The sequence below is a fragment of the Ambystoma mexicanum genome, chromosome 1p (genome assembly GCF_040938575.1).
Source record: "Ambystoma mexicanum isolate Mex_15411 chromosome 1p, UKY_AmexF1_1, whole genome shotgun sequence".
In the NCBI taxonomy this organism is placed as follows: domain Eukaryota; kingdom Metazoa; phylum Chordata; class Amphibia; order Caudata; family Ambystomatidae; genus Ambystoma; species Ambystoma mexicanum.
The window spans coordinates 1061381467-1061407626 of record NC_090921.1 but is presented as its reverse complement, the minus strand read 5'-3'; the positions used below and the strand labels follow the sequence as shown (position 1 = coordinate 1061407626).

At 42.6% G+C, this 26160-nt stretch overlaps 1 protein-coding gene across 1 annotated transcript in view; it reads right to left on the bottom strand.

Moving 5' to 3' along the window:
• The window catches only part of LOC138521502 (olfactory receptor 12D2-like), a 37219-nt gene extending 20866 nt beyond the window's left edge, over positions 1 to 16353 (bottom strand). The window contains exon 1 of the mRNA XM_069634435.1: positions 15435 to 16353. Within this exon, the coding sequence (XP_069490536.1) occupies positions 15435 to 16353 (919 nt within the window). The remainder of the gene's footprint in view (positions 1 to 15434) is intronic.
• Between the last annotated feature and the right edge of the window lie 9807 nt (positions 16354 to 26160).

Below are 26160 nucleotides of genomic sequence, written 5' to 3'. Positions count from 1 at the left end.
AAAAAACAAATCACATACTGAATTTACAAGATGTTTGTCAGAAATTGGTATTGTTGATTCATGGAGGTTTTCACACGCTACAGACTTGGATTTCACCTTTCACTCCCACCCTAATAATTAATTATCTCGTATTGATTATATATGTGTTACCAAATCCTTAGTAGCTGCAATGATTGATTCCACCATAAAATGTCCAATTATTTCAGATTATTCCCCTGTATTAACACATTTGGAATTGGTAAGCTTTACAAATGGCATACATAGATGGAGATTTAATAATGTGTTACTGCATGACATTAATTTTGAAAAGTCTTATCTTGATCTTCACAAGTTTGTCTTTCAAATAAAGATGATGATACTTCTCCGGTCAACAATTGGGACACCTATAAAGCTGCCTTGCAGGGATATATTATTTCATATGTAGCTAAGAAAAAGGAAGAGGTTAAAAAAGATCTGGATCATCTTTACAACTAACAGTGGAATTTAGAGAAGAAATACAATGCAAAAGTTAATGATGCACTTTCAAGACGAATCCTTGCTCTTTGCTTCTATATTAATACAAATTTGACAGAGCAAGCTTGTTATGTTGAACTAAAGTTGAAGTCCAAAATGTATCAAACGTCTAACAAAGCAAGCAAAGATCTAGCCTCATATCTCAAAGTCAAAAAGGAGAGATCTAGAATATCTGCTATCAAAAATGAATTAGGAGAAATATTAAACTCTGATGTGGACTTTCTGAATGTCTTTACCATTTTCTACAAGAAATGATACTCTGCAGACCACTTACACTGTAATATTGAGTTTAATAGTTTTTGTAATCGTTTAAAATAGAACATTCCAGTGGACCCTGATTTAGGTAGGTTTGATTAGCCTAATCACATAAATGAAATCTCCAAAGCCATTAAAGACCTTAAGAAGGGTAATGCCTCAGGGCCTCATGAGTTTTCTATGGATTTATTTTGCAGATTTTTCTTTTACTCTCATTCCAAAATTTGACTCCATATACAATTAGTTCTCTAAGATTGGTAGGTCGTCTGGTATCTTTACTGAAGCTCTTCTGATTATTTTTCCCAAACATATAAAATATAACAAACTACCCAAAAACTATGGGCCAATTTAATTAATTAATTCTGATTGTAAAATGTTTGTAAAGATTCTAGCCAATAGAGTAGAATGTTTCACTCATAAATCAATTAAACCTGATCAGGTAGGATTTGTTAAAGGAAGAATGATTTCAGCTGATTCTAGACTGTTTATTAATCGTCTTCATTGTATAAATAGAAACAATCAACAAATAAATAACTATATGGCAAAAGTACTTGAAATGGCATGGCATTGGTAATGGCTATGTTCAATTGATTAAACTTTTATATTCTGATTCAAAGGCATCCATATTTTTCAATGGTCAATTCCCCCCCCCCCAATTTTCCCTTTATAAAGGTGAAAGACAAGGTTGTCCACTGTCATCTTTTTTATTTGTTTTGGCCCTTCAACACCTTTTAGGGCTAATATGAATAAATAAAGATATTTTAGGTATTAAATGTGGCAACTCAATCAAACTTGCTGCATATGCTGATGGCATACTGATCTTTTTAGACAATCTGATCACAAGACTCCCTCATTTACTAGATATGATTGATTTTTTCTCCCATTTCTCGTGGTGTAAGGTGAATAAAGACAAATCTGAGATGCTTCCAATTAGGGCTTGATTCACAGATGAATTTTTTAATGGCACAATCCCATTGGAAAATTCTCTGTGAATCAGGACCTTAATGTTTTCTGTATGAAGCAAGGTTTTGTTCATTATGGCCTCAGATGGGGTCAAGTATCTATTTGGGCACTTCAATTGCTCCCTCACTTTCAGAAATGATTAAAATAAATCTGCAAAGTTTATAATCAAAATGATATGAGTCTGATGCCTTATGGTTCCCATTTTTCCTATTGTGGTGGGGTACATTAGAGGCTATTAAAATTATGTTCACACCTGTAATATTATACTATTTACAAATGCTTCATTTCCCTCTACCAAACTCCTTTTTAAGTCTATTGATAAGATACTTATTGATTTTGTATGGGGTCTTAAGAAAAAGAAACTTATTTCATTTAGTAAGCTTAAAAACTGATATGCTTATTTTGGTGTAGGTTTTCCGGCCTTTAAGAATTATCACAGAGGGGGCGCTGCTGCCCTCATGTAGAATTGCCGCCTGAGAGGAGAGCTTATTTCTCCTAGTTGGTGCCGCGTTTCTATTTGTGTCCCTGGGAACAGATCCCCACGCTCCTCTGGGAACACTGTCTGAAAATTGCGGCCCGGAGAGGAGCCGTTACAGAGTAAACTTCATTTCCCGACATACTTGCTTCCTGATCGTGAGAGTGCCACGTCTTGTGGGCCCGACGGGGGGAGGGGCGGCTGCATCAAGGAGCCACGTGACTTAGCCTGAAGACGTCCCCATGCTGCAGCGGCTTGGCCCCCTTGCGCCTCCCCTTGGCTTCCCACGATGAGTGCTGGTGCGGAGACTAACCAGACCCGCCTGCTCGGCCACAGCCCACACCACGATCCGGCATCTGACCCGTTGCACTGGGGCTGGGCTCTCAGCGGCCACAGACATTGTGCCCTACACCATCTGGACCTCCCTAGCATGGCTTTGGGACCAAGGGATGCCCCCCGCGCCCCGGATTTCAGCACCCCCTGGCTGACACTATGGGGAACCTGCTCATTGCTACGCCAGACTGCATGTGGCAGATCTGATGCACCAGTCCCTCGCTGGGACACCAGGTACGGGGTTCTATTGCATGTGCCGTGGCGCACCAGATTGATAAATACCAGCCAGCCTGCCTCAAGTGTTGTGGCTTCACTGATGGGAAGACACAAGAGCAGCACCTATAACTGTGCTATGACACACCGTTGGATTGTTTATACATTATAACTTGCAAATTGGCCCGCTCCATTACTGTGACATCTGGCGACAACGGATTGCCGCAGCCACGGTCGTGTCACTGCCCACGGTCTTCCTACTACTATCAGGTCTACTGGCCAGCAACCCGGACACTCCTGCCTTGGTGTTACCGGGCAGGACCTCACGCCACTCATTTGGACCAGTATGCTAAATGCAGGAATGTGGCAAACATTTTGATGTTAAAGGAGTGGAGGTGGTGTGGACCACTGTGCCTGAATCCAATGTGCAGGGAATTGTACAAGTTTGTGAAGATATGGGCAGGGTGAACAGTCCCCATGTGGTAGTTTTGCACTGTGGTGCTTTGCATTTGGGCTATGTCAGTGCCCCTACTTTGTTGACAGATTTGGAACACTTGGTTCAAGCAGTAATGAAAGTCCTCCAAAAATGCCAAAGTTATTTTTTCTGGTTTAGTACTTAGGGCAATATGGGACAATAGTTCTGTTTTTTGTCCTCAGCAAAACATTGCTAGGTGTGCAATCGACCTGAGGCATGTTTGCTTCCATGCTTAGAGCTTGTATGTCCTTTTGTAATAATGAGAACATTGATTCTGGTAATGCTGTTTATTTTAAAGAAGATGGCATTTCTTTATCTTTTATGGGAAATGCCATGCTGTTTTGGAACATAAGGGTTGCTTTGGAGAAGCTGATGTAAAGATTTTAGGAGTAAAATAAGAAAAAAAAGGAAAAAAAATACAAAGTAAAAGGTGTCTCTCAGCATCTGCATAAAAAAAGGCTCCTTTCAGAGCCAATCTCAAAGGGGAAATGGGGAACACAATTTAAATTTACATTCACCACGCTCAGATTTTTCGATTTGTCAGCGGACACCGCGGTTGTCCGTGGACAACACATATAACATACAGGGATTTTGGGGTTGAGAGGGATGCAAATGAGACTGAGCAGAGCAAGGGATTGGTCAATAAGGTTTACTGGGTGTGTTGTGTAAGGAGAAAGTTTGTCAGAAAGTATTTTTCCTGAGAGAAGAACAGATAGCTGTGTGTTTTAGAAAACAGATTATCTGGATTTTGGGAGACTCATGGATAAATTGGTTGGAGGTGCATGCAGAACGCAGTGGATTGGCTGCCCATCTTAGATTCCCTCATGTGGAAGTGCACTGGCATGGAGTGCGTGGAATGAAGTGGCTGGATTTGGTACCTCTTTGTGCTACTTTGGTGACACAGCGTCATCCAGACATTATTATTAGTCATTGTGGAGGGAACAGTTAGGACATGTGTCTGGAATTTCTTTGCAATTTGCAATAAAAGAAGGGCTTGGGAAGGTCATGGACATGTTTCCAAATTACCAAGTAATTTTTTCCCTTATTGCGCAGAGACAAATGTGGCTGTGTTCTTCATCATTTGGTCCACAAATGTAAATAAGGCTGTTTGTGACTTTTTAAGAGATGTTGGCATGTCCTCTTTTCACAATGAAAATATTATGTTTCATAGCACATACATTTTTCGCAGAGATGGAGTATATCTTACTTATGCTGGCAACCATATTTTTCTGCGAAATATGCAAAATGCATTGCAACCTTTTTTGTAATTACATTAATACATTTTGGAGTAGGTGTTCATCATTTGAAGTTTTTGAAACATCATTGATGTCATCAATGACATTTGTGATGTCATCTTTGATGTCCTGGGTGTTAGTCTTAGCAGTGCACGGCAGTGACACGAGTTATGGTTGCTTAGCATTCCATAAGTGGTGAATTTCAGGGGTTTTTCGGTTTTACTTGGAACCATAACGTCCCTTTAACAAAGTTTTTTCACTGAATATATATATATAAATATATATCCTTCCCGTTTATTTGCCACTTTCAATGCTTCTACTTGCATCTGTTATTCAGATGCAGTCCTTTGGTATTGACTCTTTACCAACCAACCACTTCGCTCCCAGTCCATGGGGCGCCTGCCGGGACCGGACTGGGATTTCTTCAAAAGGGCACCTGCCAAACATCTTAGGTCACATGTGTTATAGCACTGCTACTCTCAGGAACACCTGCCATCTTCCAGCTAATGGAAGAAGATGCCAAGCTTCTGAGATCGCTAGATCTGAACCATCATCACTGCTGCCAAATTGTGCAGTAGCGCCTGAAGCGTTTCTTATGGGCAGAATGGAATTACCATAACAAATAATCTTTGACCCAAATAAACGAACAGACTCTAAGAATTTGGCAAAATACTATTTTATTATCATTCCAAATAAAGTAGGAAGGCCTGGTGAAGAAACAAATTGCAGCTCACACACTCCTGGTTACATTTTAGGTTCACAAAGACTTTATACCTCAAGGTACGTCCGCTATAACTTCAACCTATGTGGCAAATAGTAAAACCAAGTGGGGGTGAAGTGGTAGAGGAATTGTTTGAAGTGTCAGTGAATGATGGGGGCATGACTGGGTCACATGGTGCTGTAGTTGTAGAGCTTTTATGGTTGTTGCAAGTGAGTATGGATGGAGGGTGGTAGGAGTGCATGGCTGCGGAATGCGAGCTGAGAGCTGGGTGAAGCGGTCAGACCCAATACGGTCAGTGGGAGTGTGGTGGGGTTCATGATTTGTATGAGAGGGGGAACAAGTATCTTCAATCCCAATCATTGTTCCCCCTACAACTGGAATGGATTGTGTCCGACATTCTTCTGGAAGCTAGATGCCAATCATTAATGATATGACGCTTTTACCCACAGTACATACAGAGGCCTCGCTGTCAGCAGCAAGTTCTCTCCTACAGAGATAGAAGACCCCTGGAGGTTCCCAAGTGCATGGAGTCTCCTCAGGTACGGGTCTTGAAGTGGGCATGCAGGGTACTAGATCTGGAACGCTTCTTCTTCACCAAGCATTCTTGTAGCCAAAAAGTAAGTTAAAGAAGCATTACAACTAATTACCAAAAGCTTGCTGGTTTGGCAATTCATGTCAGTTCATCCTTGAGTTCATCATGTAAACCTTGCCGGAACAAAGGGAAGTGTGCATCGTCCTGTCATCCGGTTTCCTCTGCTAGTTGTTTAAAGCGGGTTATGTATTCCACAAGAGTTGAGCCACCCTGCTGGCAGTCCAACCAGCTTTTCTGGGCTGAATACATGAGGGTGGGCCTCCTGAACATAGCACAGAAAGCCTGCACAAAGTATACATAGTGGTCCAAAAAGGGGCTAACAGTCATTACCTATGGGGTAGCCCTTGCCAAGGCGCTCACAGACATGTGACTAATCAAGTAGTCCACTTTAGCTGTATCTGTAGGGAAATGTTCAGGCCATAACATAAAGGGGACCAAACACACATTTAGGAACCAATTAAGACTTTTTGGATCCTGGAGTTATTCCCAGGGGATAGTTCTTCAAGTGGATGATTAAGGGCTACAACATGTTGGATTGTGATCATTTTCCAGAAGACCACATTCTCTTGGTGGAGCACCTGGACTTCAGCTGTAAGCTTCTGCATGGCTCCATTCAACTGTTGATCCTGCTCCATTTTGCTCCTAGCATGATTTCGTAGATGCCTTGTTCTGCTAATTTGCAATCTACCCCCTGAAACGCGTCCTTTTCTTTGATGAATATGGGGCATCCCTCTGAGAGATCCACCCTGATTGCGATAGTCAACAACCACCAAGAAGACCCCCAAAGAAGCCTTCCATCCTAAGGAAAAACCCCAAGGGGGAAAATCCTTCCAGATTTGGTGAGGAGATGGAGTTCAGCTGGTCACAAGGCTGTCAGTAGCTGGTCAAGCAGATGTCAGTAGAGGCAGTTTCAGACCATGTGCATTAATAAGGTAATGACCCAATGGAGACACAGGAAAATGCAGCAGGAATAGGCAGGACAGAGGAAGGCTGGTTGACAAGGTGAGGGGAGACAACAGAGCAGTAGAGCGGCAAAGGAAGAGGAATTCAGAAATAGAACCCAGTCACATAAATAGCTAAATATAGAAGTGTTAAAGATTCAATATGTGTAGGGGGTTTACATAACCAACATATATGTTGACTTTTAACAATGTTGTGTTGCACCCCCATCATTTCATAGGTTTGCAGTAAACTGATGCAAACATTGTCTTGTATGAAGCCTGCTAGGATTCTTTTGTATGCAGAGCTGAATAGTTCAAAATCTGGGAAAGCAATTGATATTTGCAGCAATCAGGCATTTACCCCCTATATAGGTATAATTAGATCCCCAACCCCATAAACATTCCGCTCCATTATTTTAAAGAGAAATTCCATAGGATACTTAAAAATAAAGCCTACTTGATTGATGAAATCCTCACATTCACTCATGCATGTATAACATGTGTCAATCAGATGGAGGAACTTGATCCGTCTGAGCAAAGCATACCCCTCCGTTAACCTAATTTTCATATGGACTTTGACTTTTCTCAACAAGGCTCTGGTATACAATTACATGGATCCCAATTCCACTATCTGATCAAAAGCCTTGATTAACTTGACAGAGTCCTCGCAGTGAGGTCTGAGTGAGTATTGTGTGATTTAATCGGCAGGACATTCTGAAAGCCTTCTGTGATAACCTTACACCATTGTAGGACAGATTGGCTTCACCAGAATTCCTTTGACAGCATTCATGATCCTGCCCCAGTAAGCAGGCCAGTTATGAAATGCTGGGGAGGAGCCCATCACAACTGCAGCTGGAACTTGGGGATGCTCAGAGGCACAGAAGATACAATCCTCTTCTACCCCACCAGGCCCATCATCATCATTTGAGTAGGAGATTACTATCCCAAAGGCTAAATTCACTTTTGAGAGGTTGAAATCAGCCATCAATGTGAAAGGGACAATGACGATGGCCTTGTACACTCAGACTTGGTAGATGAGAGCAAGGATGGAGTGGAATTTCTAGGAATAGATCCAAGATGCATCTGGGTAACATACAACACTTGAAGATAAAGGACATTTACCTCCTGAGAATCATAGAGGTGAGAAGAATATGAGAGCACAGTTAAAGAGGGGAAATCAATTTAGCTCGAGATGTGAAGTGGACTGAGCTATTGGGGATACACCACAGATCAAAGGAGAAGATAGAAACATAGATCCAATCTATTAAACCTTAGGAATAGCAAGAAATATAAGAGGATTAACACTCACATATACTCATTAGCTTTTCAAATCTGATCCTCCCCAGTATAATACATATGCTATGCAATATTCACTATACTCCATGTAAACTAGATCACTTTAATTCTCTAATGAACACAATAAAGCAGTCTTGTAAGAATCCTGAACCATCCGTGATAAATCAATAGTTTAAAATGTTTTTAAATTTAAATTAGCACTTGAAAGAACTGTCCAACTGGAAGTTGACAGCAGAAATTAAACCTCCATGCAAAGTCAAATTAATTAAATACATTCAAATCAAAATTTAATATGACCATTACCCTATGAAAGAAAACCTCTCCAGATTATTTTATTTATTTTAGATACAGGGAGGAACAAAGCTCCTTTGATTACAGAAGAACATACAGGAGATAAGAAATAAGATTTGATGGGAAGCAGTGAGCTTCTTACAATGGGATGAGTTTCAGTGACATTTGGCCAGATTGTTGAGGGTCATAAATGGAACAGCCTACTGGGACAATACGTGGGTAAACCTACATAGAATATGGACAACCAACATTAGACATTTTTAAGTGCAGGTAGGTGGTATGGCCTGCTGCGTTAGGGATGTGCCCATGATGGACAAAGTGTTAGAGTGCAGGCAGAGAAAGTGAGGGAAAAAGTCAGGTTAGGGGCGAGTGAAATTTAGCTAGAAGGCAGATGAGAGGTAGGTTAAGAGGGTAACTCAAAGGTGAGGAGGTAGGCTTTTAGTTTGGTTTTGAGCAAATCCATGTGAACTGTTTCTCGGATGTCCAGGGGAAGCAAATTCAATGAAAGTGGAGCAAGAAGAGTTAAAAAGCAGAAGAAAGTGGAGGCACAGGGAATGCAATGTGCCAGAAGGGTGGTCATTGATTAAGAGTGAAGATTAGGAGAAGGCTTGTAGAGTTGATAGAGGAGGCTAGATACAGTGGTGCCTTAATGTGGATAGATTTGTGAACCAGCAGAAGAATTGAAATCTGGCCCTATTTTGCATCGTCAGTAATCTACCTTGGTGACAGAACACAGAAGTAGATGTGAATCAAGGGAGTTCAAAGAGAGTCCTGGTAGCAAAGTTAATGATCTTTTTCGACAGTAAAGAAAGCATAGTTGGGAGAAATAAAAGGATGCTGGCACAGTAGTCCAGCTTGGAGAAGACAAGAGTGGTGCCTGATTTGACTAATATTTAGGGACTTGAGGCAACCTACCATTGAGAAGGGACATAAACGAACCCAAGTTGTTTAGCTGAAGAAGAGTAGGGTAGAGTGTCAGATGGGAACTGGATAGGCAGGGAAATAGATGAGATCATTGTTAGGTTTATAACCCTAACAATGGTATACATATATGAAGCAAGACTTCCTGAGATTCCTGTCACTGTATTACTGGTTGGAGTGTAGGTAATCCGAGGGAAAAAAGGAAGCATGAAAGGATATCCAGTAAATAAAATACACTCATTGATTCCCAAAGATTAAAGAATATTAAGAAGTGTGAATTGGTGAAACATACGAGACCCTAAGGAAAGGGCTCGGCAAATGATGGCAGGTGGCAATTTAAAAATAAGGAGTGACAGACAAGGACCAGTTTCATAGAATAAGGCGTATATTTTAGGGATAACTAAACAAGAAGAGATTTTGAAGATAAGCCAACAATCCAAGAGTGTAGCTAGAAATAGCATAAGAGAAGCAGAAAGGACATTTCTCTTGGATGGATGAGCCATTCTAAGGATCCTTGACAACCAGGTAATTGAGTCATCTTTTTAAAAGTGTGTATGTCAGCAAAGGAGTAGAAAAGGATGTAAACATAGGTGAGATGTATTTCTGGAAATGTTGATTAAAAGAGAAAATCAAGGGTCACCATGAGTTGTGATAAATAGATCTCTAGATTTAGAGACTGAAGCAAAGGTAGAAAATAAGGGAAAAATTGATGATGGGAAATAGAAGAGATAGGTGGAGAGGCCAAGGGAAGGTCTAAGAGACACGTTTGGGATTCTAACAATAAGCAGAGTCAGAAACTGAGAGAGTCTGTCTGAATTATTTAATGGGGGTACAGCCATGGGAAATCTATTCACCATGGAAAATTGTGTAGCCGCAGTAAGTATGAAAGCTATATGCGTGTAATTCTTTAATGATGCCTCAGCATTTGGGACTGGGCATGCTAACAAGCCATCCTTACCCTGAAACAAGATTCATCTCATCTTCTAAAGTTATGGCTCAAATGGGCCTTTGTCCTAGCATGTACGGCAATAGTGTGATAGATTTAAGCCATTTTCCCCATACAGGCAAATTATGAGGCTATCTTAAACAGTATATATGGTTAATGGTTAGCATTGATTTGATGTTAAATTGAGTGTTATGAAATTTAAATGAGCACCAAGCTTGTCAAACATAGAGATCTGTAGTCATTCCCATGTTCAATAACTTCTGTTTAATTGTATGGTGCCTTCAACATCCATCTCAATTCTCTCTTTTCCTCAACTGTGCTCTTTCGCAACCTCTGCATTTCCATCTCCCTCTCTATCCTCCATCTGGCCCGACTCACTCTGCAGGGCACATACTTGATGTCTTGATCTCCTCTGACCTCCCCCTCTCTATCTCTCTGACTGCTCCTCTACTGGAGTGACCACTGCCTTCTCTCCTCTAATATCTCCCTCTCTTCCCCCCAAGCCAAGCCTACCCCAACATTGCCACCTCCCTTCTCAGACATCCAGCCCATGAAGCATGTGTCAGTTGAGGCTTTCGCTGCCCCCTCCCTCATCTGGCTGACACACACCCGGACACAGCCCTGTCCCTTCTCTACTCTTCTATTTCTGATACTCTAGATGATCTTGCCCCTGTCATGAAGATCTGTTCGAAGTCCAAAGGCAAGTGCAATTCCTGGTATGACTCCGAACTAGCTAAACTTAAATGTAAGTGTAGGGCGGCTTCGAGGAAATAGAGGGCTAATAGCCAATGTCTTGTGGCATCTAACAACTTGGCTGAACTCTTTAAAACCTGCAAGGAGCTGGCCAACCCTGCAGCAGTCTCTACCCCTCCTCTTGCCTCCCAGGCTCTATGCAATGCCCTTGCCTCTCACTTTATCTCAAAAACCCAGGCCATCCTGTCCACCCTCTCCTCCCCTCCCTCTCCCATCCCCTCTCCGTCTGTGCTTGCTGACCCTCCTTCAGCCACCCCCCCACCCTCTTTCTCATCCTTCCCTCTTTTATCCCCTGATGAGGTCACTAGACAAGTCCGATCTATGAAAGCATTGTTAAAACTGGTTCATCCCTGTTCCTCTAAAACCATTAAGGACCACATTGATACCCTCGCTCCAGCCCTTGACGATTTTTGCAACCTATCCTTTGCCTCAGGAACCTTCCCCTCTGATCTGAAGCACTCCCTTGTGCATCCTCTTCTCAAGAAACCCACAGCTGATCCTTCTTGCCCGGAAACTATTGCCCGATTTCCATTGCTCCCTTTCTGGGTAAACTCCTGGAAAAACTGGCCATCTCTCAGCTTAACCTTCATTCTGATTCTGTTGGCTCTCTCCATGACCACCAGTCTGCCTTCAGAGCTGCCAGAAGCACGGAAACTGTTCTCCTGAACTTCTGTGAAGATCTGTTCTCCAACCTTGATTCTAACATTTCCGGTGTCCTCATCCTACTCGATCTCTCGTCTGCCTTTGACACAGTCAACCATATCACCCTGCTCAACCGTCTTTGTGATGACCTGGGTATCACTGATCAGGCTCTGGCCTGGCTGACCTCTTTCCTCTTTGATCGACCCTCCCAGGTCCAACTTGGGTCCTTCCTATCATCTATCTCCCTCTCTACCTGTGGTTTTCCCCATGGTCTAACCTCTAGCCCTGGCTTTTAAACCAATACCTGGCATCTCTTGCCCACTGCATTGCCATTTTCTGCTAAAATTTCCAGTGCTATGCTGATGACATTCAACTCATTTTCAGGCTACCCTCGGCCACCTCCTCTCCTTCTCTCATCTCTGATTGCCTAACTGCCATTCAAGATTGGTGTGCCGTCAATGATCTTTGTCTAAATGCCAACAAGACTGACATCCTCCTCTTCATCGGTACACCTTCACCACCCTTTCTCATCACTCTCTGGCTAGCCTCCCTTGGCTCTCCTCCTACCTTACCTGCAAGGCCAATAACGGCACTTTCTCTGACCTCTCTAAAAAGTCAAACTTCCTACTGCACATCCTCCGAGGGACTCTGCATTTCCTCTCCTTCCCCCAGAAGCTCATTGCCTCCCAAGCTCTGGTTCTTTCCAAGTTGGACTACTGTAACAGCCACTTTCTAAATCTTCTTGCCTCTACTCTCCACCCTTTACAAATAATTCAGAACAGGACTGCAAGGCTTGTCCTTGGTCTCAAGCCCTGGGATCGTATCTCTCCAGCCCTGAAATCCCTTCATTGTCTGCCAGTGGATGCAAGGATTACATTCAAAACTCTCTGCATTGTCCACAGGGTTTTCTGAGGCCTGGGTCCAAAAGGCCTTCAACTATCCCTCCTTAAATGTCTCCCCTCTCGAGCTCTTCGCTCCCCTATCTCTAACTCCCTCAGGGTCAGCCTTTTTTCAAAGAAACGAGCTGGGGTAGATTTCTGTCTTTAGCTGAGGATTCCCTTTGGAACATCATCCCTGCCACTCTAAAACTTGAGGAGAACCATCTCCGGTTCCGGAAACACCTCAAGACCTTCCTCTTTGCTTCTGCCTTCACCCTCCCCTCCCCTGCTGATCTGTTTCTCACTAGGCACTGTGCACCTGTCCACCCTCTGTCCTCCGGGCCCAGGTACCTGCTCACCCTGCCACCCTCCTGCACTGCCTCTGGGCCACCCCTTTCACTGGGGTCTGTATCTGTATCCATACAATCCCCCATCCCCTCTCTTTTCTCTGTGCACTTATCAGACATACCCTGTCTGCTGCCTTAAATACAGCACTTGCCACTTGCTGGCTGCACTACCTCCTTTTATTGCCTTTATTGTTTATATATTTATATGTATTTATTATTTCTCTCTTTCTCCTCTGCTCCGCACTTTCCACTTTCCGCTACAATTGCACTTGCGCGTTCTCAATGTCACTGGGACTAGTAAGATTGTTGTTTTGTTCTCCCCTGTTCCCATCCCTTACCTTGTTGCACTTTAAAACACTCATGCACGAGCGCAATATAAATAAAATATCATATCATATCATATGCAAAGCAGTCAGCAACCTTTACTGTTGTTATTTGTCCCTCTTCCCTTTATCATATGGATATTTTTAAAGAGTACAAAAAGAGTACAAAAGTAGTGTACTTTGGGACTATGATTCTTTCCGTCTTGGAATGACAACCTCCCACCATAAAATAATGTATGTGGTTATTTTAGGTTTTTAAGGTGCTTTGCTCACTAAGAAAAGTGGAGCATCATCATTACGACTACAATATATACTGGAAGTGATCATTACACATGAACATGTACAATTTTAAAAAAGAGAAAGTTTGAAATGTGACAATTATTCTATCATTTCTCTTTTGAATAACTCCATTTGAAAAGAATACAAACAATTTTGTCAATCAAAATATACTTGCAAAGCATCATGCTCCGGTTAAAACCAAAGATATGTTTCTTCTGTGAGCTCCAAAGTAATGGTTAATTGTACGTGCTGACAAATTCAGGGGATGACTCTTTTGCTGAAGTTCTAATTCAAGCTCTAACCATAAAACAAACCCTCCTTCACGCTATCTATTTTACTTTCGCTGCTGTCAGTAATTTCTTGGGTGGAGCAAGAGAGCACAGGGATAGAGTGCTAGAGCAGCTGATATGTCTGTGTACTGCTAGTTTATAGTAAACCTTTTTAGCATAATGAAGAAGACCTGAATAATGGTATTGAAGGATATAAATGGAGGAAAGAACAGCAGAGGTAAACATTTTTCCTACATAACGACATGGGGATGGGGCCATTTAATGGGAAATTGTACCCCTAAAGTAAGTGAAAGGGAGGGACAGAGGTGATGATCCTGGCAGAAGAGAGAGGATACATATCTGCGAGATCACTAAGGGAACTGAAACGGCCATAGCAACACGCCTGGAAATAAAACATCGACTGTGGACCTGCAGAGAACGGTTGGGAAAGACAAATAATCATAAATAAGGGGAAGGATGAATGGGTAAAATGGAGTAGAAAACTAAAAAAACTGCAAAGAATAAAAATGAACAGATGGGAGGAAAGGCAAATATCAAGATGGGCAGAAAGGGAGAGCAGGGTGCCAGCATCAGCATGCATGATCAGAATGGTTAGGGGCGTGAGGAGTCAAAAGGAAGCTGAAATGTAGAGTTTGAAGAAAAGTCATGAAAAAAAGTAGAATCTATGAAAAATGTGAAGCAGCGTTGTGATTAACAGCCAATAAGAAAATTCTCAGAATGTAGTTAGTACCACCAATACAAGCCGACACTCTGATCCTTCCATTGGCTGCTCTCTGCAAAAACCTGACCCTCTGCTCCCCCATATGCCTACTATACCTTGTTTCACTTACCTGTATCATTCTAAGTCTTCCTGCTGTGACCCTCCTCAATGGAAGTGGAGAAATTACTATGGAAATAGAACAACTGATCTTTCAGATTTGAAAGAGCTTCTTTTTTCCTTACATGACACCCTGTTTTTAAAAACATGTTTGTAAAACGTGGTTAAAACCAAGGATTTTGTGCTTGGTGCTCAAACAAGTTGATTAGAAATGAAGCACCTCACCCTGGATGGTAGGAATAGGGTACTAATGGTGATAATACTTATGTTGGTGGACCACATTAACTGGTAACACGGATGCAAATCCCCCTCAGAAGGCATGAGAATAAATGGCCTATTGATTTGACTAGATTAGAATGACAATATGTTGTTAGGACAGAATGTTTAGAAATGAGTCTGAGAAAAAGCAAGAGAAAGTATACAACAGAGTTGCATGGTAAAACACACTTTTAGATGAGTCAGAGATATTGATAAAAGCAATGAAGAATCAAAATGGATTCATGGCAGAGTAATGTAGTGTTGTTTCGGATATTGACATTGCGGGTGGAACAGTTGGTGCGGCAGGAGTGAAATGAAGGACAGGAAGGAAGTGTGACATGAAAAATGCATGACAACAGATTTTGGAAAACAAATGTTTTGTGAGAACTAATAAGAAAATGGAAGAATTAATCTTCCAGGCAGAAAACATAGCCAACACCTGAGACTCCTGGCTAGGGGATAAGAACTATTCAGGCAGGGCTTACATTAGGAGGTCAAGGAAAGCTGAAAATAAGTCCTGGAAGGAAGAACTTTTGCAATGGATAGACTATAGTGTGGCATTGTGGGGAACATGATCAGTACCTGACCATTAAGCAGTGTTGGTGGGTGTGGGGGTGGCATAGTGTTGCTACTTCACAAATGACCTGACTGTTATGAAGGCCACCATACAACATTACCATAAATTAACTTCTTCATCGATTGTTTCACCACCTTGTTTCTTAAAGCATATATTATTGGGTTCAAAGTAGGACTGATGACAGTAAACAAAATGGCAGCCATCCTGTCTTTATACATTGAATCGTTGGTGGTTGGGCCTAGGTATGTACAGAGGGCAGTACCAAGGAAGAAAAGGACGACAGTCAAGTGAGAGACACAGGTGGAGAAGGCTTTCTGCCTGCTCTCAGAGGATTTTATCTTCATCAGGTGGGAGCCAATATATACGTAGGACAGTAAGATCATACCAAATGTGCCGATTGCAACAAATCCAGTGATTATCAACACGAGGATCTCATTAATGTAAGTGTCAGTGCAAGCCAGCTTCAAAAGGGGCTTGATGTCACAGAAGAAATGACTGACTCGATTGGAGGCACAGAATGGCAACCTGGCTGTTAATATGGTGTGGGGCAAGGAGTACATGAAGCCAAAAGACCAGGAGCAGGAAGTCAGCCAGATGCAGGCACTGACATTCATAATAATCAAGTATCTCAAGGGGTGGCAGATTGCAACATATCGGTCAATGGACATTGCCGTGAGCAGCATAGCCTCTGTGCACCCGAAGAAATGGGAGAAATGTAGCTGTACAATGCAGCCCTCGAAGGAGATGGTCTTCTTCTCCGCCATAAAGCCAGACAACATCTTGGGTACTGTGGCAGATGAAATGCAGAAATCAATCAAGGAGAGGTTAGCAAGTAAGTAGTACATGGGGGTGTGAAGATGGGGTTCAGCAATAACAACTGTCATGATGATGCTATTAGCTGTTATATTAAGAAGGTAGAAAGCGAAGACAAAAACAAAGAGAACAACCTGGAGATATGGAATATCTGTAAGTCCAAGCAGAACGAATTCAGTCACACGTGTCTGATTGCCTCCTTCCATTTCACCCTAGTTAAAATGAACACATGAAATTGTTAATGATATTCATTGTATCTTTAATATTATATTTGTAAATAAGAGCATTACTGCATAGGCTTGTGATCAATACGAAAGTGAGAGGGGTTATTTGGCACAGATGCAGGTATACTACACTAGAACACTCCCAGATGTTTCATGAAAACCAGATATATGTTAAGTTATCCTTGAAAGGGTGTGTAGTTCTCTAAAACACCACTATGTGCCATCAAAGCATGTAAAACCAGAGGCTTGGGGAGGCAAACATATCGGAATGGTCTCAACTTAGTAAAAGCAAAGAGAATGGAGGAAGAATGGTATTTTATTTTAGATGCCAGCAATTTCAGTGAAGGACTCCCCTAACATGCACCTCTTTCATCTCTGTAGTTCTTGTTGAAAGGGAGGGTGGGGGGATAACACCTTGACTCTGCCTTAAACAAAATTGGGAATTTGTTCTGCAGAGGTTCAATAGATAATAGATTAGGCTGGGAATTTGATGACGTCATACCAGAAGCATAGGGTTTCACTTAGATATGTTTCAAAATGAAGAGCCGGCCTTAAGCATGAAGAGAGGGACTAGTGTGACAGGAAGGCCAAGGATCATTCTAATGAGGACGTTCTAGAATATGGGCCTTATCAATGTGGTTAATTTACTTCTAAGGTGGAAGCACGAGGTGTAGAGGATGTAGGGGTTATCACTAATACTGGGTTATGCACGTTAAGTAGATTGAGTTCTTTTGTATTTGGAAGAGCATAGATATAAAGCTGTAGCTAATGAAATAAGTCAATTTGGGGTTTAAAGGAATGTCGCAATAAGAGATGACACCAGATTAAGAACTCTCTTGATTTTCATCAACTACGGCTTCCAGGAGTTAAATCTGATTGAGGCAATAAAATGCAAAGGCATTATAGAAAAACATTGGTTTGCTTTAATTGGGTTTTGAGTATAGGTAGTTCTAGCTCCAGCCAGCCAAAGGTTCTTGGAAACATGATGGGAATGCACCTCAGGTCTCATGGCCTCTCAGTAAATTTAAGTTGTTATTAGTTTAAATAATATACAACTGATCATTTAGGTTAATGTCTTTGAGTTACTTCTTCTTGTTTGCTATTTTGGAAGGGGATAACACCTCCCTTTTGTGACTTTAGAGGGAGTTCATCTCACCATCATTGTTTAGAAAATATGGCCAAATAGTGCGTGTATAGCATATTTTTCCAATTAACGTTTGTAGAATTCATAGGGCTCACATGCACTTTTGAATGGGAACCAGATGGATCTGTAATTTCTTGTTCTATACCACTAAGAAAGTCTTGGTACAGTGGTATTTATTTCCAGAAGGGACGTTGCATAGTTTCAAATTGTATGAAGAGGCTGAATTATGCCAGCTTTAAATACAATACCACAAGATTTCAGACACATCATTGATGTGCTGCTTGTCAGTACATAATCAGAATTGACAGAAATTAAAATCAAATCAGAATTGGTATAATATACCAAGTGTTTTCACTATTGGCCAGGTTACTTTCAAAATATATCTAAGTGCCCCGCAAATAATCCTGGGAGCTTTTAACAATATCAGGAATTACTCAAAGATTCATGGGTTTGGCTAAGGCCTTGGCATAGGGGTGCCGCACAAACATACTAGAGTGCTACCAAATATGATAAAAATATGCTTCAATGTGCCATCCTGTGTCTTTCCACATTGCCATGTCAATTCACACATTCTCACAGCAGCACCAGATGTGCCTATTTAGAAACATGTACAAGAAAATGACCAAAGCAGTTGCACATTACCTGATGAAAACTGGGGTGTCTTTCTTATTGTACCGCACTTAAACACCTTATCATGGCAGGTGGACCAGTGTCATGGTAGGTTCACACTTCGTCACTTAGAAATGTTGCTCTGCAGCTGCCAACAGAAAATGTCCATGTTAGATTTGCATTACCTCCACAGAATTGCCATTCGGTTTCACAGTGCAATGGAATTTCCACACAGCTGTGGTGAAGCATTCAGTGTCAGTCACTTTCATTGTTCAGAGAAAATTACTGTTTCAGTTTCAGATTGCCACCAAACATTGCTCCCATAAAATGATTATTTCATTATCATCACCTTGTCCCCAGAAAGAATCTTGTCATTGCAGTTTTGCATTGCCACCAGGAAATGTTCTTGCCCTCAGACATGTGTCATGGCAGTTTTGCATTAGCCCAGGCTAAAGACACATGCTGCTTATGATCTGTCCACAGTAATATTGATCACACTTGTCTTCCCACGAGTTCGTTTCTTTGCATAGAACACTTGCTTATTTATGGTTATTTGGCAAATTAGGGGCGTGGGGGACAAGTCTGAACTGCTTGAATTAGAAACTCCAAAATTAATATCCCATAAGTTATTATACATCGCTCTGTGTATCTCGGAGCAGTTAAGTGACCATGCTGCCAAGTACCTTCATTATATAATGACTTTGGAAAAGGGTGTCATATCTCCCATGTTAGAACCATTATGTCATTGGTCCATGGATTCAGACTTCAGAACTGCGCTGTGGTTAGAGGAGGCAAAGAGGATTACTTAGAGCAGAATGAATTGAAAGAAACAGCCTCTTACATTTGAATAAAGGCGTCCCTCTCTGGACATTCTGGCTTAACGAATGATGCCAACTTTTCAGAATTAACTAATTATTATTGGTCGTGGGACAAAGCAAGACATATTATAGATGCCACTGAAGACATGCAATCTTCTAGATCACTTGAACTCACAGTGGATGTTAGTTCTGCATTAAACACGAACCCTCCTCCTAAAAAAGATGAACAAAGAATACATTGACAGTTCATAGATCATGTTAGAAATGCCCTTCTTTTCCTAATCCAATTCTTTAATTTTATATTTTATTTTTCAGATGTGTTATTTTGTGCCGGTTGTTTTAAAACACAAATGAACGTTAAGAGTGAATAACTTGTTAAAATACAAACATCGTTTTGCAGATTACCCAACAACCTGCTGAGATTCATAGTAGAGTCTTGGTCAGGGAAGAACATAGGGTGTCCACAGAAACTCACATGAGCACGCATAAACAAAAGCTGAAAGACTTGAGGGACTTGGTAACAAATCTTAAGACTGAAAATTACGGATCTTTCAAAGAACAGGTGTGCAAGCATAATTTAAAGTTATTTGGTATCACTGAAAAGCTAGAACTTAAAGGAGTCAAAAATAAACCTTATGAAAATCGATACAGGAATGGGACAGTCCAATGAAATTCACACAGAGCTTGGCATCCCAAATAATTGACACAAAAAAGTGGGACCTAAACACCCAATAATTTCTTACATTGCAACTTTTACCTCAGAAAATGCTCATGACTCTTTGCCGCTCTCACCGACCAGTTCAATTCAGGTGCATGAAGAGAACACTGATATTGTATTTAGCATTTTCTAATTTTGGTTATGTTGAATAAAATCTCCAAACAAACAAAACAAATAAGACAATACAAATGAATGTAGTACAACAAATCCTAAAACATGTTGCCTAGACAGACTTTCATTGCAAATGTCATAAAACACTTGTGTCCAATTTAAAAATAATTGTCCCAAGTTAAAATCATATAGAAACTACTAACTGCAGTGGGTGGTGAGAACATGCCATCTTAATGACAAGTAGTAATTGACAATAACACTCATTCTAGCTGCATTACTCTGCCCCTAGCCTTTGGCGTTCAAGAGAAACGAGCCGAATCTATTGAGAGCACTTACAAGGATCGGCCAGTAAGCCCCTTTCAGAGTCCCTGCAGGAAGAGCTATTTAAGGATTGTATGAAAAGAAGCAGCCACCTCTTCCTTATAAATAGCAACTGTACAAACAATTGAAAGTGGGCTTTATATGTTTCAATGCTGACAACCACATTAACATGATCCAAATAGAGAGGAAGACTAGCCAGCCCACCTGGCCGTCACTGCTTTTAAGGTAATTTCATCCAAACCCAGCTTGTTTAAATTCTGTGCGCTGCTTAAATTTCAAGCGGCCAAAGAGGGAATGGAATTGTACCTTCCAATCCCAAAATTGCAATTGGCAAACATACACTTGATGATTTTAGTTCTGGCGTAAAGGAAGTTTTCAATATGGCATCTGATTGATTTTAAGGGTTTATTAGTTGGACCAAGGTACCAGTTATCCTTATTGGTTGTTATTAAGATTTCATTCCTGTTCTTTGGTAAAGTTATCTTGTGTCAGTATTTATGGGACCACAGTTCCACTAAGAGCATAATAAAGAGGGGATAATCTTGACAGACCATATTTTTTGCCACAGGCATTGTACTTGGATTTATAGAGCGCAAACTATAGCCCAAGGACATCTTGGTTTACACTCCTTACTAGAATAAGATCTTTGAGAAAGGGAACATTGGTTTCATTGTGTACAATCAGGCTGTCAACTGATTTGCCAACCCCATGTAATCATTTTAAAATCACATTTCTGCGTAACCTGTGGCAAACCAGAAGAAGGGTCCTGACTGCAGTGGGTCATGATTCAAGGATGTTTATTTAAATCAAAAGACACGTGCCTTGCTGTCCCTTTCGCTATGAGGGAAGATCCCAACTTTCTAAAGCAAAACTAAGGGGGCTCGTCGAAGCCCAAAATAAACAGTCCTGAGTCCAAATCCTAGGAGACTAACTGGACCTACCACTTCAGAAAACCTAACTAAAATGAAAAGGGGCGGCTTTAGCAACAGCTTTTGTGTGGGCTTCTGCCTGGCCCAACTCATAGATGAATTATTGTCAGTCTCAAATTTCCTTTAGAACATTATGACACAGTTCCCAGCCTTTTTAAATCCTCTATATTGTTTTCCCTTCCCCCTAGGAAAAGAAGAATTCTTCTTAGATTACTTTCCCCAGATTTTTACCGGTGTTCAACTCCATCCAGGAGTAATTTTTACAACATGTTATGTGGCTAAACTTCAGGGCACAGGAACTCCTCAAAGTCCTGCGGCTCTTTGATAGGTGGATTACCTTTCAATATATTTAATACACGTAGGGAGTCTGCCCCCTCAGGTATTGCAGGTTCTTGTGACCTAATAGGCTTTGCCAGCCTGGTTGCAGAGTGTGCATACTCCTTTTAATCTGTTTCACGTAGGACACATGCTCATCCGATTTGATCAGTTCCTCGTACCTTTGTGTGCTTTTACATTCTTGGTTTAAAGCACATGTATTCTTTTCACTCTGCTTTACATAAGGCACGTGCCCATTCCTTTCACCCAGGCTCTCTAATTTTTATTGACTTATGCAGCCTTGATGTACAGTGTTCATATCTCTTTCGCTCTTTTCTACATGGGGCATGAGCCCATTCCTTTTCTCAGGCTCTCATACTGTTGGCTCCTTTCCAGCCTTGACATACAGTGTTCACATCTCTTTCACTCCTGTTTACCTGGGTTGTGTGCTCGTTCAGTACTCTCAGGCTCTCATACTGTTATCGGACCTCCAGCCTTGATATACAGTGTTCATATCTCTTTCAGTCATTTGTATATGGGTCGTGTGCCTGTTGCTTTCTCTCATACTTTTGCTCAGCTTCTCAAGCCTTGATATACGGTGTATCTCTTCCATTCCTTGTTATCTAATTATCTCGGGCTCTCGTACCTTTGTCGGTTTTGGCAACCTTGAGACCAAATTTCATAGCCCTCTCAGGCGTTCTCACTTTGGGAGCATTTGCTTCCTTGAGGGAATTCGTCATGGCAGCAAAGACCTTTGCCATGTGGAACTCAGGACCCGCACCCATTTCCTTCATCTAGTCTCAGGGTCGGTTGCAGTGCGCCAAGCTCACCACTGTTCTCCAGTGATTGTGCCCGCAGTGACGATGGATATTTTCCCATATCTGTTCCTCTCCTGACCACAGACTCTTGCTCGGACAGCACACCAGTCTGTCAGCCTCCAGATAGCAGGTCTTGCCTCTCCCATGCCACTGCTGCATCTGCGGCTTGGCATAGGCCTGCACTCCAAGGATGTCATCTCTGCAGAGACTCGCCTCTGCGTAGCAGTTGCTCTCCTCCCTCTGCAGGAGTTTCTCTGACATTCACAGTCAATTCTGTTTTTATACACGTCATCAGTATCAACAAAATTGTATACGTCTACTTTGATTATGGCATTCAGACGATGTTCAACATTACCTGAAGCCAAGAGATTGCAAAAAAGTTATTTGTTGCTTATAGTCATTGTTACATGGTACATTTCTGATTCTGCACTCTCTTTTGGTTTCTTTGAGATGCATCAGATATGAATAGACTGGCCTTGCCAACAGCCTGAGCTAACAACTAACAGCCATGAAAGCAATGTCACAGAGAACAGCAGCTCATCTGTGGAAAGTTGCAGGCCTTGGAGATGGGCATGAATAGCCCTCCCTCGAGAAGTACACAGTTCTGATGCTAGTGGCTCAAGTCCAAAGGCTGCTTCAGTCTGCCATGCAATGACATTATGCTGTTACGAAATGTGTTTTCTGTCTCCCTGTTCGGGAAATGTTTTCATACGTACAGTTAATAGGAGGAGAATAACATGTAGCTTGTGCATTGTACATAAGTATGAGCTAGTCCTGGGAGCAGCAGAGTCGAATGCCACCCTCCCAAGCCCTGGTGTGTGTTAGCATTACAGCACTGTTTTCACCCTTCTTCTGACCTTGCGTATTATTTGTGTCCGAGTGCCGAGTGCCTGGAATGCCTGAGATGGTGAGGGAGCTAGATGATCACTGGTATCGTGGGGAGCGGGACGAACCTGTGACAATCATAACCAGTCTTTCCAGTCTTTCTAAAAACCGTATAGGCAAATAGAATGGTAAGGACTGGGAATTCCTTACCAGAATGAGAATCCTTGTCCAAAAGAGGAGAGTCACTCCTAGTGAGGTAACACTTGCCCACACCCCTACCGAGGTTATGGCTTAGCAGACTGAACCCCCTAGCCTCAAGGAGGCTGGCTCCCTTCTGAGAAGAAGGGACAAAGTGTCTAGATTCATCAGAAAGCCCCAAAAAGGGAGAATACATATGAGGAGGTGAAGCTGGTAGTGGGCCTTCTTGGCAAGGTCTGTGATGTGCAGAGAGAAGGAGAGGGTGGAGTCAAAGATGAGGAGCAGCGGAGCATGTGTTTGGATGACACTTTCATAGATCGGACTTGTCTAGAAATGTTGGCAGTTGTTGTCAGAGAGAAACAGGAGAAAGGCGCAGGAGAGGGAGAGGCAACCAGAGGGGGGCCAAGAGAGGTAGAGGGAGAGGAGGAAGAGAGAGAAAGGACAAGATGTCCTGAATTTTAGTGGTGAAGGGGGAAACCAGGGTCATACAGAGGGTCTAGGAGGGAACATTAGAGGTGGAGAATACAGAAATATTGGCCAGTTCCTTGCAGATTTTAAAGAGTTTGGCCTTGTTATTAGAGATGAGGGATTGGATGTGGACTCTCTTCGTGTACAGTACAGAGAGTCTGTATTGCCTTTGTCGCAGGCGTCAGGCTAGTTTATCAGAGGATGCACCCAAAGCCCTCCACTTCCTCTCAGCCACCCTGCCCTTGCGTTTCAGGGTGGCAAGGTCAGAGTCTTACCAAGAGTTTCACGTGGAGGTAGGCTGCAGACAGATTCTCATGACAGGGGCAAGGATGTCCAGAGTGTTGGAGAAAGCAATATGAAGGTCAGAGAGGACTGTGTCAGAGTGTGAGTCAGCCTCAGAAGTAAGAGGAGCAGAGGAGGTAGAGGCAAAGGCATACACTGACACAAGGTTAATGGGCCCAATGACCGAAAAGGTAGGTGGCAGTGCTGGGGTGGGCTTTGCCTGAGGGACAGAGAGTTTCAGATGAGTGGAAAGCAGGAAGTGGTCAGTCCAAGAGAGAGGAGTAGTGAGAGGGTTAGAGAGGAGGATGTCTGAGGAGATGAGAACATCCAAGGTGTGTTCAGCAGAGTGTGTCAGACCAGGGGGTAGAACGGAGAGAGGCAGAGAGAGTGTCTCAGAGGTTGAGGAAGAGCCCAGAGGAGGGATTAGAAGCATCCAGGTGGATATTGAGGTCTCCGAGAAGAAGGAGTTGGGAGGTAGCAGCGAGGAGAGATGAGGAGAGATCAACCCACTCTGAGAGGACTTGGCCAGGTGGCCTGTAGATGGTGGCCACAGTCAGAGAGGGACCAGAAGAGATGGAGAGCCTGCAGACCAGGCATTCAAAGGAGGAGTAGGCCTGTGTAAGAATGACAGAAGCAGGGAACCACTCTGGAAAGATGGGAGCTACTCAAATTCCTGGTCGGTTGAGTCTAGGCTCAGAGAGGATCTTGTAGCCATCAGGGAGGAGAGTGTCAAAACTCATGACAGAGCTGGCCATGAACCATGTCTTGGCGAGAGCGAGGATGTCAAGGTAAAGCTCCTCGAGGAGGTGGCAGATGTCAGAGGAGTGTTTGACAGAAGAGCGAAAGTTGAGAGTAGCAATGTGGAGCAGGTTGCCACATTTGAAAGACTTCTGGGGTGGGGTAAAGGCTTGAGGTACACCCAGCAGAAGTGGTAGAGGGGCCAGAGAGTTGGCAGAGGTGGTAGCAGGAGGTGGCATAGCAGCCAGAGAGGAGGAGGAAGGTGCCAGAGAGGCAGCGGAAGAGGGAGGTGCCAGAGGAGATTGAGTGGTGCTAGTAGGAGTAGCAGGAGAAGGAAGGAAGTTGATAAGACGTGGGAGACGCCTATCGAAAAGGAGGAGATTGGGCTGAGGCCCTGGACCAAGATGGTGCCATTCAGAAAGGCTTTAATAATGGTCTTGGAGGAGTGGAAGGAGGTCAAGAGGACCTCCCACCGAGTGCCACCATTAATGGGAGAGGAAGAAATAGGAGAGAGAGCCGAGACCATATGAGGGGTCCAGAGGTCTGGTGAGGGAAGGACAAAGAGGATGTCTGGAGGAAGCACTGATGTAGGTATCAGCGATAGGGAGGCCTGGGTTGGAGACCAGGATGGCCCTCTTGAACTTCTTCCTTCCAGACTTAGTGAAAGGGATAGGACAGGAGATAGAGTAGCAGTTAGTGAAGATGGGAGAAACATAAAGCACCATAGAGGGTGCAAGAAGGAAAGTAGGAGGAGGAGGGAGCAAAAGAGAGAGGAAAGAATGCACAGCTCAGTGCTGCCAATCAGGAGTGCAGGGGTACGTGGGGGTCACACAATAGGGAACATTACAGGTGGGTAGACAGGAGACACAATAGGGAACACTACAGTGGGGCTCCCAGGTCAATAATCTGGCATGCAAAATTATTCTTTGAAACAATTTGCATGGGTGTCTGACAAAGATATAGATCTGTAGCAGATTGGAAATGACCATAGGAATTTCTCGAATATGAGGGTGATTACCCGTTTCCTCTGTGTCATTATATCAAGGTTAGATTTAATGCTGTTAAAACCTACTGTCAATAGTGCAAGCCATATGAGTAGGTCATGTTTGTCCAGAACAGGTTGAATACAGTCGGTTTGGGGGCCTTACCACTGAATAGGATTTACATTAATGTAAACACCTCTCCCAGAGAAAACTCTGGGAGATGAGCAGTGGGTGTTTGTCTTGGAAAAGGAAATTACACAGGTGCACACCTTGTGGTGAGTGTATGTAACTAGATGGTTTAAGGTTAATAGTGAGGTGCGGAGGAGTGTAAAGTGACCCTGACACTAGGTTGTATTAGTCAAAAAACAAAGAGAAACAGTGTCCATGGGCTGTGGAGCACTCGCGTCCCCTGCACACTCTAGATTTTGTCAAATGACAAACAATAGTCATTACTTTGAGCTCTTGCCCGAGATTCCAAGAGGCAGTTTTGACAAGTGGTTCAACCACTTGTA